The sequence below is a fragment of the Gymnogyps californianus genome, chromosome 15, assembly GCF_018139145.2.
Source record: "Gymnogyps californianus isolate 813 chromosome 15, ASM1813914v2, whole genome shotgun sequence".
Classification (NCBI taxonomy): domain Eukaryota; kingdom Metazoa; phylum Chordata; class Aves; order Accipitriformes; family Cathartidae; genus Gymnogyps; species Gymnogyps californianus.
The window spans coordinates 19,382,352-19,399,268 of NC_059485.1; the positions used below are offsets into that span (position 1 = coordinate 19,382,352).

The window sequence follows — 16,917 nt, forward strand, 5'->3', positions numbered from 1 at the left end:
ATTACCAATGGGAGGCGGCCAGGATGAACGACGACGCGGGCCCTTTTCAAGCTTCCCTCCCTCTGCGAGGCTCACCGGACAGGCGGGATATCGAGAGGGCGGGCTGCGTTCGATAGGCTCCTCGACGTGATGGGCAGGTGGGTCAACCAACGGTAGTGCGGGGCGGGGCGGCCGGCGCTACCTGCTGCCCAGGCAGCCGAGGAGGAGCGCCGCGCGCGGGGCTGCGGAGTCGAGTCTGCTGTCCGCCACCATGTTCCAGGGCCCCGAGGCCGACTCGGCCAAGCCCAGCTCCAGGTGGCGCAGCGGGGGTGGATTGGCGGTGCGGGGGTGAAGGGGGAAACGGGAAGAGCCGTGGGGCGGCGCAGAGCCCGCGGCGGGGCTTTGTTCGGGGCGGCGGAGAGGTGTGGACTCCGGCTGAGGCGCGGCGCTGAGGGGAGGGAGGGGGGGGGTGGCTCCCGCTGAGGCTTGGCGCTGAGGGGCGGGAAGCAGATGGGGGGCTCCGGCTGAGGGGAGTGGGTCCCTACTGAGGGGCCTCTTCGGCCGCGGTGGGCGGGAACGCCGCCCCCCATCCCTCCGGTAGCCGCTGGGGCAGGAGGCCCGTGGCGCGGCGGCACTCGCCGCCTGCCCGGTGACCTTGCTGTGCCTCAGTTTACCTCTCCCGCGCCCCGGGGGTTGGGGCGGGGGTGACGCCGCGGGAGCGGGCGGTGCGGGGAGCGGCGCGGCGCTGCGCTCCCGGCGGTGCGTGCCGCCTTGGGCTGGCGGCCACGCGTGGGGCACGGGGAGAGCGAGCGGGCAGGGTCGGTCCCCGTGGGGCTGCAGCGCTCGGCGCCCGGCCCCGGCCCGCCGGGAGGGGGGTTGAACTCCTGCTGGGGGTTACCGAGCTGGAGAGGGGGGTCTGGATCCTGAGGGGATTCCCGTGCGGGAAGAAAGGCCTGGCGCTGTGGCGTCCCTTCTTCACCCGTGTTTGTACCTCCTCGAGGAGGGCCTGGTTACGCTCTGTGAAGCTTTGAGAGGATCCAACACAAATGCCTGCATAAGCAGGCGTTAGCTTGTTTTCGCCCTACGAAGTTGAAAGATATTGTTATACTTGGACGAGGGCATATATCCTAATAACTTGGAGCTGGAGTGGTTAATCCATCTGAGAGGTAATCATGTGCTCGGAGGGGAAGGAAGGAAGTGTTTCGAAATTGTGTAAGGGTGCTTTAAGTTTGTCTTTTATTCCAGTCGCTCTAAGCTATGACCTGGTTTTAAAAGACTTCTGAGGATGCTCTACCCTTAATATAGTCTCTGAGAAGCTTCTCTTCTCATGGTAATTTTGAAACGATGTTTAACTCATAAATTGGGTTTCTGGATAGAGCCTGGGATGCAGACCATCATAACTTTTTAGTTAACGGCAAGCAAAGGTGGTCTTGTTGCAGCTTGTTCTCTGGCATTGTGGCAGAGTGTTTTCATCGTGCCCGGGAACAAACTATAGCAATACACACAACTATATAAACAGACCCAGCATAGCAAGCATGCATACTGCAGCACTGCAATACGTTACGGTATTGGATTTTATAGAGTGGTTTCTGAGATGGTAACTATTGACGTATGGCCTGTGCCATCAAAAGCAAAAAGTACTTGATTTAAGGACACTTTTTCCAGAGCTTATTCTATTCATTCCCTAAACAAAACTTTATTTGGTGATAATGCGAATCCTTTTGCAGTTCTTGATGTGTAGAAGTTTCTCTAATTAAAACTGAGCCTAATTCAAAATCCCTGCAGCAACCACCAACAGCTGTGGAAGTGGGAAAAAATAACTCTTCCTAATGTGAAAATCTGTGTGAGGAAATTATAAACATGCTTTGCAGTTTGATACCTTCATAATACAGGGTTATTACTGTTAGAAGTAAATGATGCTAAAAATATTTTAAATGAAAGCTTCCACTTAAATAATTGTCCGGTAAGATGTATCTCTAGTGATCCAGTTAATGTGTACAGTGATATAGCAAACTAGTTTGCTGAATCAAACTAACTGCCTAGTTTCATTTTATTAAACTTTAATAATGACACTTTGTATTTTTGAGGAAGTTTTGCTTTTCCAAAATAAAACAAGGAATTGCATGTCTAAGAGTTGCTCTTGCTCTGAAAGCAAAGCAGGACAGAATTCTGTCATCCTCCTGTTGGTGCACACTGTAAAGATGCATTGCTTTTGTGCATCCTCAATTCATCTAGTATATGAGCAGTTTCACAACTACTGTATGGAGCTGAAAATGTTAAATGTAGCCATCTTGGCAATGTAATACACATGTTCCCCTCCTCCCCATCAGTGTTATTGCAGAATATTGCAGAGCTTTCAGATCAAGAGCATAACTGATGTAACAAAGCTTGCTGTTTGTTTGTAAGATGAGTGAGCTATTTAATGAGCCATGAGTTTGTATTGATCCAACAGCAGGAGTGCCCCCAGTAACTTTCTGGTCTTTGCTTTAGAGCCTGGTGTTCCAAACCGTAACACCTGCTTTCTGGTTGGCTTTCTGCTAGTTACCTTAGTGATGGTCTCTTATGTATAATGCAACTCTCTTATTTTACCTGCTTTATTAGAACTGTCTGAAAACTGGTAGGACCTCAGTGTTTAACTTTCAGGCAGAATTTAAAAAAAAAAAATATATAGCCAGTGTCTTGAAGTAATGCATAAGTCTTGGCCTGTCTTCCATAGGTCAGCTGAAAGGTTTAATGAGGAAACGGCATCCAAATTCAAGTGTGTTAGAATGTAGGAAAAAAAGACCACAAGAACTAATTAAAATTCTTCAAGCCTCCCAGAAGAGAACAAAGCAATTAGAGGCTTTTAAACTTACAGGGTAGGGTTCTTAATTTAGCTATTCTAGATGAATTGATGGACTTCTAGTCTACTGGAGGGGAGGGGGAGAAGAGGCAGGTTTAGATTGTGTAGAAAACAAAGTGGTTTTTTTCATTACTGTTTAAAAGAATAAAACAACACCTTCCCTTCCCCCACCTCCTCCCAAAGGAAGAAAGAAGATCTAACTTATCTGGCTACAAGACACAAAAATATCTCTATGTAAACTGGCATGATACCAATATAAACTAAAATGACTGTAAAGTATAAACTAAAATTACTATAAAGTGTATGTTGAATTTCCTTGTGCTCTGTTGAAGCAGCTCACACTGGCTTATCAAGTTTAGCATGCTGTTTTCCTTTGGTAGGATTCACAGGCTAAGTCTTATTTTCTCGTTTGGTTTGGGAGACCTGCACATCTCACGCTGATGTAGAACTGGGTGATCTCACGCTGATCTAGAACTGGGTGACACGGGAGTACAAGGAGGTCAGCAATGCTCTAGAGGCTACACAGCAAGAAAATAGCTTTGTATTCTCCCCAGGTTTTGGCTAAAGTGAAGGAGCGCAAAACCCTGTCCTCTTTGCTATCATAAGCTGGAAGACTTTGTTGCTGTACTTCAAGATTATTTTTGGTAATTCCTGTGAATGACTTAGTCACCTGACTCTGCATTAGTTAGAATTTTATGGACCTGGTGTCGCAGTCACTTGAAAGTTTATAGAATATTTGGAAGTGTCATTGTTTAACCCCAGCCGGCAACTAAGCACCATGCAACCGCTTGCTCACTCCCCCCCACCCAGTGGGACGGGGGAGAGAATCAGACAAAAGAACCTCGTGGGTTGAGATAAAGACAGTTTAATAGGACAGAAAGGAATGAGAAATAATGATGATAATAATATGACAATAGTAATACTAAAAGAATTAGACTATACAAAGCAAGCGATGCACAATGCAATTGCTCACCACTCGCCAACGGATGCCCAGTTAGTTCCCGAGCCGTGATCTGCCCCTCCCAGCCAACTCCCCCAGTTTATATACTGGGCATGATGTCATATGGTCTGGAATATCCCTTTGGCCAGTTGGGGTCAGCTGTCCTGGCGGTGTCCCCTCCCAACTTTTTGTGCCCCTCCAGCCTTCTTGCTGGCTGGGCATGAGAAGCTGAAAAATCCTTGACTTAGTGTAAACACTGCTTAGCAACAACTAGAAACATCAGTGTGTTATCAACATTATTTTCCTGCTAAATCCAAAACACAGCACTATACCAGCTACTAGGAAGAAAATTAACTCTGTCCTAGCCAAAACCAGGACAGGAAGGTTCCTAGCAATTAGAAGTTTCTGAAATTGAGGAGACAAATCCACTTTGTGTATGTAGAGTCAAGACATTCTTTTGGGTGATGCTGGCAGAAAAGGTCACCTATTATGCTGATTTCAAAGTGCCTCCTAAGTACCTCAGGTGATGCCTCTGACTTATTCATTGCAACAGTTGGATTTTCTTAGTGTGTATACTGAGCTGAAAATGGGAGGATAATATAAGATCAATCAGTACTGGATTTCTTTTGGTGCTTAATTAAGTTTGTTAACTGAATAATCAAGACCTTTAATCTTAAAATGGAGTTTCTCTAGAATTTTTTTCTGCAATGGATCTTAAATCCAGTTGCAGGAATGAGAAGTAATTTGATTCTTATGACTGGTTGTTTTTCTTAAACCAAAAAAATCTGAATGTAGTTATTTTGTTATTCCCTCCTACACTTGTAGGCATGTGTTAAGAAAACAGCATGGTAAATGGAGTGAATCTATAGTGTAAGAAACTCCATCTGTATAAACTGTTTCTCTTCCTTTCAATCTCTGATAGTGTACTTAGATTAGTATACTTAGAACTCAAGAAAGACTAGATGCATTAAAAAAATAGCTGAAAAGAATGGGTAAACTCAGAAATCACTTAAATTATATGAGGGATACTAGCAGACCTACTTTTTTAACAGGACCCCCTTCCTAAACTCCTCTAGGTTTTTTTTTATTGTTCCCTTTTCCTTCCATCTCCCAAGTTTAAATGCTTAAACTGCCTCATGGTTTCTGGACCATTGTGAATGATCAAAATAAATAATTTGCCTATACAATGTCTGTTTTAATAGCAGTTTTAGGTCTTCCAAAATATGTGGAAAGCCTATAGCATAGTTGGATCTGTAGTCTGTTGGACACTAAATTGTAAATAAACCTTCTGCTCAGATATTATCTTACCTGTGCAGTGGACAAGACAGTTGTCCTGTCCACTGAAATTCTAGTTACTTCCTCACGCTAAAGGGGTTCGTTAAATCCACAGTCGTACAAAGGATTGACATACTGAAATTGGCCAGTAAAGACAGTCTCTCTGAGGCTGGTTCTGCCTATATAAACTAGACTAAAAGAGGAACTTTTTTCTCCTTCCTCCCAAAGAGACTAGAGCTGCTTTCTGCATCCTGAGATCAGAAATGCTGACCCAGTTCATTTTCTGACAGGGCAGCCAAATATCTCTGCTTTTGTGAAATTAACTCTTAGAGTTAAATTGGAGTAGATCTTGGCTCTAAGAGGAGCCTCTTTTTATGCCTGGCAGATATCTAACCTGAAATAGCTTGCTTCTGTCACAGATCTATGGAGGAGATGTGTTGTTGACACAGGGGACGTGTCAGTCAATTCACTGACATTTGAACTCTGTTCAGGTAGAGTGGGATAAAGATCTTGCAATTTGTAACTGTTCTATTTGTATAAAGTAAAGGCTAGTTTAGGTCCCAGATCAAGTATTCGGATTAGAAGAGGTATAATTCAGCTACTACTTTTGCTCAGCAGCTAAGATTGTGGGTAACTGGTCAAGTAGACATAACTGTAAAGATTATTTTTGATTGATTCATCACTTTCCCATGCTTTTTCTGTTAATTTTCCAATTAATTCCACTGATTCTGCTCCCAGGTAGTGGTTCAATTCCTTTTCAGGGCAGGACCTGAAGTCTGTTGAACAAGGCATAGGTAATTAACTGTGGACTTATTACTCAAGGACAAGCATGACTTTTGGTAGGTTTTCGAGAAGTCAGTCCATTTGTATTGTAACCTCCAATTTTTATGAGGATCTGTGTGATATACCTCTGGTGCAGAGCTTCGGTTGTAATGGATTTGCATTTGGCTTTTTGGCATTCCACCTTTCTATTCTAAACTCTACAGCAGCTAATATGATAACTGATGGTTGAAACTAGCAAATTTTTTAGTAGTTATGAAATGTCTGCTTTTATTTAGAAGTCGATGGGTTTGAGTTGTATCGCAGATGCAAAGTTGGTATGTGCAGTTTAGCAGAAAGTCTGATTCTGTAATGGTTATTTTTAAAATACTAACCAGAGTCATATGTCTTCTCTTAATCTCCTGTTGCTTCTGGAACACCACAGATAGCATAGCCATTTGTTCTGGTGGCACTGTTATGACCATTCCAAGTAATCGTAGATAACATAATGATCAAGTTGACTGACTAGGAGGCTGGCAATACTTGCACTGAACTTGAGAATATTTTATTAGAACAGCTCTTGAAAAGTAGATACTTCATGGACATAGCAGAATTACCTGAAGTAAGTTCAAATCAGAATAGTCATAACATACAAGGGAGAATGGGGAGGGGACATCAAATATGTTGAATGCTGTAAATTTCAAACAAACTTCTGTCTCTTGCTTCTCTAATTCTGCAATATAGGGTATTGAAGCCCCCAGGAGGAGGTTCAAGTAATCTCTTTGGGGGTGCAGAAGAAGTTTCTTCTTCAAGCAGGCCACACCGGATGGCATCCAATATCTTTGGAGCATCAGAAGAACCTCAAAACATTCCAAAAAGAACAAACCCTCCAGGTAAGAGCAGCTACCTCCTTCAGCACAATTGGGCTCTGAATTGCAGCACAGAACTGGTTTCGTATTCCTAAAGTGGAACGCTGTGATCTGTCTGTCTCTTTGTGTTGCGTTTTTACAAATTGAGTGGGCTTGAACAATAAATCTATTCAGACTTCTGAATATGTGAATATTTCAGTGATCTACATGTTCACAGACTTTTTAGCACATCATCCAATTCTAATTCTTTCTGAGTTGAGGTCTAGGAAGTGATGAAAGGGAACTGCTTCTATTCTAGAGCTGTGTCATCAGTTAGCTGCAGTGAGTACAGCTGTGAATCTGAGATCCTCTAGCGAATTCTTGTAACAAAGGATTTCAACGAGTATCTTCAGGCATGCAAAAGTAAGTCTCTAGGCAGTAGGGTTCTAAAGTCTTTGAATTCTTGTATCTTTTTTTATTATTATTTTTTTAATATAGTGTGGTAAAACTAAGTCATCTAGGGGGAAAAAAAAAATCTAACAACTGCCTTGCAGGGGGAAAAGAAAGTGGTATTTTTGAGGATTCTAGTTCTGCTCAGCCTCGTCCACGCATGAATCCGCCTGGTGGGAAGACAAGTGACATCTTTGGGTCTCCTGTATCTACCAGTGTTGTGCGAGCACACCCAAACAAGCCTAAGGTATTTGTACTTCTTTCGCTGTCAAACCGAGAAGGTAGCAGCTCAGTTAGTCATCATACAGTCTTGTCACAATGCAATGCCTGTAGTCTCTTTAAGATGACAGACCTGAATTAAGCATAGGGTAACTTCAAGTTAGACAACTGTCTGTTTTTGATAACTTGTTATCTTTGGTATATCAGATCTCAGCATGCTCTGTAGTTTGCAGTAAAACTATTAATTAGACTGTGGATGTGTGTTCAAAAAAACAAAAGAAAAGAGAAACAAATGCTTCTGAAGCCTTTGGTCTTCCTTGTAAGTGGGGTACAGCTGGAGTTCCTGGGACACAGCCAAGAGGCATTTAAGCTAGATAGGGAGAAGGTTTTTGTCTTTATTCTGCAGTTTGGCAGAGGCGATCGTCATGCCAACTCTGGAAAGTTGGTGAACACCGGTGAGCTACAGTCATAAATCTTCATGTGGCATGGCTGTGCCCTTCACCTCGCTTAAATATATGTATCTACATTCAACATGAAAGCACTTTAGCAGGAGATTAAGCTTAAGTGATCAACAGTGAAAAAGCTAACTCAAGGTCAGCTTTGAGTGTCAGGTCCAGCGTGTACTTGATTTTGTGATGTCAGACAAAAGTGTGTCGTGCTATATCAGTTGTTATTTTTTGATTTTAAAGCTGGGATGTGTAATAGTTGGAGAGGCTTGTAGTTATGACCAAATCTGGTTTTGGAAAAAAGGAGAATGCATTTCCAATTAATTTATTTCTGTATTTAAATGCCCTATATTCAGATTTACAACTTGCTGCCTTACTCTAAGTAGATACTATTAAGCGAGTAGCTACTATGTTGGCAATGTTTTTGACATGTCAGCGTGGAAACTTAACATCCCATGAAACACAGCTCATTGTCTGTGCTGAAAAAGTAGTAGCAGTCTCATTTTTCCTGGAACCTTAGGAAGAAAAGATTAGTCCAATGTAACTTTTTTCCCCCCTTAAATTTGAAGGAGATGGTAGTGTGTTCTTGTTTAACTTTTTATACAGACTCTGGAGTGTATTTTGGGGGATTTGGATCATAAGAAAGGAGGAGAAAAAAAAAAAGACTGGGAGCTAGGTTTTGTCAGGAGCAGTGCTGTTGGTATAGGAAGGGGCTTTGTTGTGTTCCTCTGTACCCCTTTATCGGGCTAGTCTCTGATTCTTTTTACTTGCTTTTTTAAAAATGCAACATTAATTCCTGTGAATTCCTGACTAAATGGAGGACACCATTTTGGAAATTCCTGTGTCTTTAATTAGAGCATTGGAATTGTGGGAAATACTGGGATGGAAAGGAGATAGCGTATTTGCAAAAATTACTGCAAGTTGAATTTCAAGGGTGCGAAAACATGCAAGCTTCTCTGCAGTATTGCTGTGTATTTCCGACAGTCAATTGGGATTGTTGGGGAAATGGTCTTAAAAGGTTTTGTTAATTATCTGGCTGTTCGGGTCACTATGGATACTCACTGAAAACAGTCATTGCTGAATATAAATAGGGTGCTCAAGGGCTGCTTGTGTTGTAGCTCTTAATACCAGCTTCTCCTGGGTGGTAGTGGGTGCTTGACAAGAATGGTAATTCCAGACCGTTGGACTGAACTGTTTATCATAGCCAAAGTTTTAAGCCTCTGATGAATTAATGTAGCGTCTTCATCTGTGTTTCAGTGAGTTGTCTGAGATGTGCACCTTGACATAACATAGGAGTTATCTTCTACCACTGCTTTTGGGATTATGTAGCGGTGGAGGGTTTGCAGCTGTTGGCTTTTACCATGATAAATGTATAAACTTAGATCAGAAACAAAGCAAAAATTTCTGAAGGATTTTGTGACAGAGTTACTGTTTGAGAATGATAATATACTTAGATAGTTTTTGGTTTCTTTGCAGGATCACATTGTCTTGAAAGAAGATGAAACACCAAAGAAGCTAGAAGGTCAGCAAGAGAAATTCCTTTCTCTGTTCTGTTTGAGAAGTTAAGCTCTGAGGAATAGTTTCTTATGCTTCATCTTAAAAACATAAGACTAAGGCTGCTGTTCAGGATGATATGACTGGGAAGTTTTCCTTCTGTTAGTCAGAAATTTAATCATTTGTCTCAGGAAAATGGTTCTCTTCCTCTTATTGAGGAGAACACCACAGGCGTAAGTCTTGATACTATGTGTGTGTGCATATACTTCACTTGATACCGTATGTGTATATATAGATATATGGAATCTGTATATATAGAAAAACATCCTATCAGATTGCTTCTTCCTCCCTTGCCATCTCCTTCAAGTGTGTAATCTTGGCCTTCTGTAGTTGTAAATAACAAATAGGTGACTGACAAAATGTGTTATTGCTCAGCTAGTTACTGTTACAGAATGATGGGAACGCTGCTTTCAAGCTCAGTATGAAAGGATTCGTTGGTATGTTACATCTCTTAATTGCCTGAAACTGCCGAAATAATTCTGAAGGTATATTGCTTAGCCTACGTATCCTTGTTAGAAAGATTGCTGAAGGAAGAGCAGAATTGTTGTGAAAAGTGAAATGCTTCCTCAGTACCTGTTTCCTTCAGGAAAAATGAACAGATGTAGAGAAACCTTAGTGTGCTATGGATGGGAGACGTGGGAAATAATGCAGCCTACAGAAGATGAGGCACTTTGTGCACTACAGAATAGCAAGTTGATCTAATCCCTTTTCTTTTTATTCAGCTACAGAAAATATCAAACCACAGCTGGAAGATGGAGGCGAGAAAAAAGATCTGGGCAAAGAGGAGCGATGCAAGGAGCCAGAACCCAAGATAGACAATCACGAGCCCCGACTAGGGCCAAGGCCACGCTCACACAACAAAGTTCTCAATCCGCCGGGGGGGAAATCCAGTATTGCGTTCTATTAGGGTCATCTGTTCACTTTCACTAACGGAGTCTGCACAGAAACTCTTGTCTGTGGGTGCGAGGTCAGTTTATAGACTATTGTTTGTGGATAGATTCTTAGGCAGATGGATGAGGGTTATGCTACAGTGTGTAGGAAGGATAACCTGATGATTTGGGGAGGGAGGGCTGGGGAGGGAAAGGGTGCCCTGTGGAGGATGAGAGTATTGGCCTGCCTGGGTGGGTGGCGGAGGGGGACATTAGTGTAACTTTGTGAAAGATCAGTGCTACTTTGTGGTGAGTTTGTCAGACTGTTAGGTTCTTAGCTAGCTAGTGGCTCAGGACGCTCTTGTGGAGTCAGGCTTATCCATACAGTCAACAGGTAAAACATTGTGAATGGGTAGGGACCTGGAGGTCACATCAGAAAGATTCTGAAGCACAGCAGGTAGGCTCTGCTTTCCTCTAGGCAATAGGATGCAGCTTCACAGTGTGAGTTGACTTGCAGTCACTTTAATGTAAATACGTTCCACTGGAACGAGTAGTGCTACCGTGGTTTTGAGTGTCTTCAGTCTTTGGTTCTCTTTTTCTCCTTTCTTGCTTTGCAGCGCATGATTGCTGACACAAGGACAAAACATGCTGAAAGTTTCTTTTATACTCATAAACCATCATATGTTAATAAAAATCGTGGGCTTCCCCTCCCCAGAGTATTCAGGCCTTTCTGATGCCTTCAGTAATCTGCTGATTACTACGACTAGCTCTTGACAAGTGATAATATCAGTCCAACATACTGTTTCATGTAGGTGCTTCTAGAAGACTTTTATTTAAAAGTATCCTGGTTGAGTGCTTGCACGTTTTCTGGTAAAGATGTGGGTGCAAACGATAGCTTTATGGTACTCTTTGAACAGAAGCAACTTGAAGTGTACAATTACCGTGGAGAATATACTGGAGGAGTGGAGGTGTCCAGCCAGCTAGCTTTGACCCAACCTGTATAGAAATGCCTTAGCTTCTGCAAAGGTTTTTACTTTGTACCCTGCAGAAACCAGGACTGTTCTGCTGTCTTCACCACAGTGCATTTTTTTGTTTGTTTGTCTGTGCTGACTCTGTTAGTGAATTCTCTTGTCTTTGGTCAGCCTTACGTTCGCCTTTGACTGCCACAGATTTTTGTTGGTAAGGTTGGGAGAACTACGTGGATTCTCCCCAAACCACAGTTGTAGTTGTTTTGAGACATGCTGTAGACTATCCTAGTTGGAGAAACAAAGACTTTAGCAATACAAACCTTTTGGTTGTGCTGGCTGTCTTAAATCATGTTTGGAAGACGTGCATGTTTTGCACAAACATTTGTTGGGGAGGCTAGCTCCCATCATTTGTTCTCTGAATGGACTTTCTGATCATATCCAGAGCTTTGATATATGAATGTTAACATTAGGTGCTTACTGTTCAATGTATTTAATAGTGACTTTTTAAATTTGACGTATCAAAACAGGAGTTGTTCAGGTACGCACACCAAAGAACAAGTGGCCTTATCTGCGTATATCCGCTGCTGTTCTAGCCCAGGGGACTGTCTCTGGGCCAGGTGCTAAAACACTCGGTGATTGTAGTGCTTACTAGACTGCTCAGTTCAGTTGATGTCAGGAGTGGTGGATGACTGCATGAAGACTTAGTTGCCTTTTCAGATAGTGACAATGAAATATAGGGGGCAGTGCTAAGGGTAGAAGTAGCCAGGGAAAGCAGGGATTTCAATGCCTTTGTACCTTTCAGATAGGTTTGGAGCTCCCTGTTATTTGGCCCCCTAGGAAAACAAGACAGTGATTCTAACTGCAACCCTGGAATGGATTTATGTTACTTCCAAACATGTATTTCCTAGCAGCTATTCTTGAGTCTGTGCTGTCTAGCCTCTGGCTGAGTCTCAGACACGTCTATCTGTTTCAATTCCTCGTTCCAGTACTTGACAGGGTTTTAAGAGGCTACCACGTGGAAAAGCCAACCAGAGGCTGCTTTCTGCATTGAAGGGTCTGGTGTAAGTGATGCTGTCTGTAAGACTGAGCTTAGACTTGGCATCTTTTAGTACCTGATATGCATTGGCTACAGTGCCTGTCTTTTAAACAGCAACTTCCAACTAGGCCTCAAATTAGTTAAACTATGTTCATTTTCTTGCATCTCTTTCTTTGGAATCTAAACCATGTTTTCAACTCATCAAGTAAGATTGATAAGAGCATTTCTCCGGGACAGAAGGGGATTGGAAATCAAATGATAAATCATGCAATTGTCAATAAACCTCTGTATTTTGTTACTTCATTGTGTGCTGTAGATGTCTGCTTTTATAAATTAATTGGTAATCTAGTTCAATGTAGATACACTGGTGAATTTTGTTATCAGAAATTGGAAAAATTGCACAAATATTTTCAGGCCTTCTGTACTGGGGAGTATGCTTTGGAGATGTGACATCCTGCTCGAGGTTGCTCATGAGACCAGTGCCTCTTATCCCTGGGGAGTGTGAAGGGACGGTAGCAAGGGCGGGCTGTTCAGGTCAATGCCTTTTTGTGGGCAGCATTCCATGGTGTCCTGTACAATGCAGGGATGCTGTTATGCTCTCCAGCATTACTGTAAATAGACTTAAATGTTCAAATATTTTAAATATTTAAGTCTATTTGTAGAATAGTGTAGTAATTCCCCTTGAGCAGGGGATGCTGTTTATGTGGAGAAGTCTTACCCCCACTTCTACGCTTCAGGTGAGTGCATAAAACTCTGCTCGTGTGCCAAACTGTCTTGGCTGACAGTGTGGAGGTAACTACAGGTACAGAAATACCAGTTCCGGGTGAGCTGGACATGGTGGCCTCTCAGCCAGGGTGTTCTGCATCTGTTGCATTCATCCCTTAATTTACAGGCTGTGATGCCCTGCAGAGCCTCTCGGCCAGCACTTGTTTCTACAGTGACTTCTGTATCTTGCCCTGACAGTCTTGCCTTTTATAGTTCAGAACTCTTCCCTCAAGCACGCGCAGTGCTTTGGGTAGGATCTGCTTAGTGTAGGGACTTGTGAATATCCTTGACAGATAACACATTAGCAGTGAAGGATTATCCTTCCTTTGAACTCCTGCCAACTAGTAGACTACAATATAGTTTCACTTTGCAACTCCACACATTACCTCATTGCTTTGCCCTTAAATTGAAGGTTTGTAGCTTAAACACTTAGGATAGAATATTATCCAGGTTACTGTTTCAGTCTTGGAAGGAAAATGATGATACCTGTTACAATAAGCTTAGCTTGGAAAGTGGTTAAAGGATGACTTGCGTGCTTTCGGAGGTCATGTGGACATTTCTAGGCTAGCTGCTGCTGAGTTCCTAAATATGTCACCGTGGCTGTCCAGTACAAGACAACACTGTTCTAATGAACAGCCCAGCTGCAATGTGTCATCCCTCCTGATCCCCTGCGAACCCCGCTAACCCACATCAGTGCGTGTTTTCCCCTGTTGAGACTGCTGGCTGCCATGCAATACCTTCTAAGCAAGCACTGTCTGATACTGTCCTTCTGTTACATCACTGCGTAACTGTTGATAAACAGCCCGCTGTGCACTCTTAATGAGGAAGATCAGTGTCCTCTGTCAGTGTTTTAAGTAGTGTTACTGTGGTTTTTTTGAAGGATTTATAGAGGTTAATCAGGCTTGGAATATCTAAAGTCCATTCCTGGGGCTTGTCTAGTGAGAGAACATATGTAGTGTTGTGTGGAGACAACTATTTAAGCACTAAATGAGTAACTGTTGTGGGATGTTCCCTGAAAAATTCTCGCAGTTGCTTACGTATAGTATGATCACACTGGTTCATGGATGTCCAGGTATCGTGGATACCTGTGTGGTCCTGTGGTGAAGTTTGATGCTTGCCTGTCAACATGTGGAGTGTGCTCAGTTGTCAGCTTGCATCTTCATAGTTTGGAAGCCAGCTGGCTGCCCAGCATTTTGTTCGAGCCCTCTGATGTGCCTCCTGTTGAATTTCGGCTTGAAGCTCTGCTGAAATCCTGTGTCACTTCCCTTTGGAACAGGTGATGGTTTAAATGTTGTTGAGGCTGGAGTTTTCCATTGTTTATTTTTCTTGAGGAATAAAGCAGGGTCACAACCAGGATGCTGTGAAGCGAAAGGATGCTGACCTCTGTGAGCACAGGCTATCTGCTGGTAGCAGGGCAGGATTATAGAGGGACTTTGGCACATGATAAGCCATATATGTCATGACTTGTTATCAGCTGTGCAAGAAGTAGACTGGGTAATGATTTATTGCTAGCCAAGAACTGATGCACAGAACCCCCACAAAGAGCCAGCAGACTAAGCTGGATGTCCAGGCTGCCAGCCCGAGTGCTACTTGCTCCTCCCTCTGAAAACACAGTCAACGAGCAGGAAGAGCAGTTTTTAATTACTGTGCTAAATTTGCAGCCCTGATTTATTTTTATTGTTTTGTCTTGCTTCTGGGGATGAAGATCATCCCCTCTTGAATCTGGCTTTCTCTTTCTTTCAAGCTGCAACTCCTTATATTGTTAACAGGACCTCCTCTTCCTCAAGCAGGTCACAATGCTGCCCGTAACCAGCAAGAACGCAGTAATTTGCTTTACCCATCAGCCTCTCTAGCTCCAGATAGCTTCTAATTCTGGTCTCTTGCCTTACCACTTCCCTCCTCCCTCCTACGCATACATATATTTTAAATAGTAGCTATGCTGCCTTTGGCTTCTTGATTATCCCTCCCATGCTCCTGCTGGGTGTATGCTGTTTGCCGCTTAAGCCAAAAACACAAACAGCTCGTGTCAAAGTGTATCAGAAGCACAGAGGTCTATCAGAAGTAACTGGGAACTTAATGTTGTGCCAGTTTCTTCATAAAGATGATGGCTTTTCCTCCACTGCCACCTCCCACAAACTTACATAAACGTGTGCTCCACTGTGTAAAAGTGTTTTAACATTCTGGCTTCCGAGAGCATGCTTTGGAGTGTGATAAGCCAAAAAAAAAAAAAAAACCCACCCCAGCTCTGTGTGAGTTGCCTGAACTAACGTCCACTTTCAAGTTTCACAGTTTATATTTGAAGAGTTGCAGTCCACTGTGTCTTACACAAGAGGAAGGTTCTGCCAAAGAATATTGTTGAAGAGAGCTTACTGTTTCCAGGGTTGCCCATGGCTAGGGAGGGGGTGAGGGGCGGGGGTCTCAGTTACCTGTACACACGATCAGCGCAACTACAAAAATTAAACTAAACCAGCTGATTGTTTCTTTCCCTTTCTTGCAGCACGTTGACCCCTGTGGATGCCACCCTTTCATTTTCATGACAAGCTCAAAGTAGAGAGCCATGCAATTACTCTGTCAAAAGTTTCTCAGAAGTGAGCTCTGGCATCTCAACAGCAGGTGTCCAGCAAGAATCGGGAAGACAGGCAAAGTGAGGGTGGCTTTCCTGTCATCAGTGGAGTAACGAATGAGAAAAGCAGTTAAACAGGAGTAACAGGAAGCTGGTGATGTACCCTAATGGAGATGAGCAGGTACTGCTGCAGGAAGGCTCATTCTCTGCCTCCTTACTGTTGTTATGCCAGCTTCGAGCTTTATTAATCTGAGCTGAAAGACGTGAGCAGTCTTTTAAGAACAGCTCTTTGCCTGTAAGAGCCTCTAGTAGAATCCTCCCAACCTAAAGATGGTCTCTGTGCAACAGACTTGAAGGTCACTAGAGTCTCCCCACACCTTCAGACTGTATGAATGGGTTTTTAAAAGCACGTGCAGGGATTTTTGTACAACGGTTTCTACAAAAACCTCTGTGGCCAACAGAAGTTCTCCTTATAGGCGGCGAGTGGAGGAAATAGGCAGGAGCGCTTCACAGTGAAACCTAGCAGAGTAGGCAGCGAGACTTCCAGTGCTACATCGTCAGGAACCTTCTTAACCAGTAGCAGATTTTAAGGAAAGTATGTCACAACTCTTCTTCAAAACAGAACTGTAAAGTTTCTTTTCTGGTAATTTGGAAGTAGATTATGGGATGGCAAATGGGAATGGCTGGCTTTTGAGCTTCTTCCATGAAGAACCAAGTAGAAGACTTTCAGTGGGTATCCCAGCACTCGTTACAGGACCAACCCCATTGAGTTTAGCTGCAGCATCGTATGGTATATAAACCGAGAAAGCTGGTGGCTTCCTGCCAGCCAGGCTGAAGTCACTGCTTTTAAGCCAGGTGTTGGTAGTATCGACACAAAAAATCAGCTCTGTTGAACACATACTTCCTTCTGTACACAAGCCTCCCACATGAGTTTACAGTACTGCTGCATGGGGGGGTTCATAATCACATCTGGAAATTCACCATGGGATTTTTCCACTATGAAAAAATGCAACTGCAGGATTTCAGCACTGAGTAGTACAGTGACCGGAGGCTGAGGGCTGTACTTAAAGCCACAGTCTAGCAGGAGTCTGATTTACCAGCTGAGTGAAAACACTGGTGAGGCCTCACATGGAGTACTGGGTCCAGTTTTGGGCTCCCTAGTACGAGAGAGATGTGACTTAGGGAGGGAGTGCAGTGATGGGCCACAAAGGCAGCAAATGGACTGGAGCATCCTTCCCAGGAGGGGCGGCTGAGAGCGCTGCGGCCATGCAGCCTGCAGAAGAGACGGCTCAGGGAGATCCTACCAGTGTGTTTAAGTACCTGCTGGGAGGGAGTGAGGATGAGGGAGCCAGACTTCTCTGGACAAGAGGCAACGGGCACAAATGAAACCACACACAATTCCAT

At 43.5% G+C, this 16,917-nt stretch overlaps 1 protein-coding gene across 1 annotated transcript; it reads left to right on the forward strand.

Annotated features, from left to right (window-relative positions):
* Positions 1-238: 238 nt before the first annotated feature.
* JPT2 (Jupiter microtubule associated homolog 2) lies at positions 239-10,369 on the forward strand. Its single transcript, XM_050906144.1, has 5 exons — positions 239-294; positions 6,540-6,688; positions 7,198-7,340; positions 9,235-9,280; positions 10,035-10,369. Exons 1-5 carry the CDS (start codon positions 251-253, stop codon positions 10,217-10,219), a joined length of 567 nt encoding a protein of 188 aa, XP_050762101.1. The 5' UTR covers positions 239-250; the 3' UTR covers positions 10,220-10,369.
* The last annotated feature ends 6,548 nt before the right edge of the window (positions 10,370-16,917 follow it).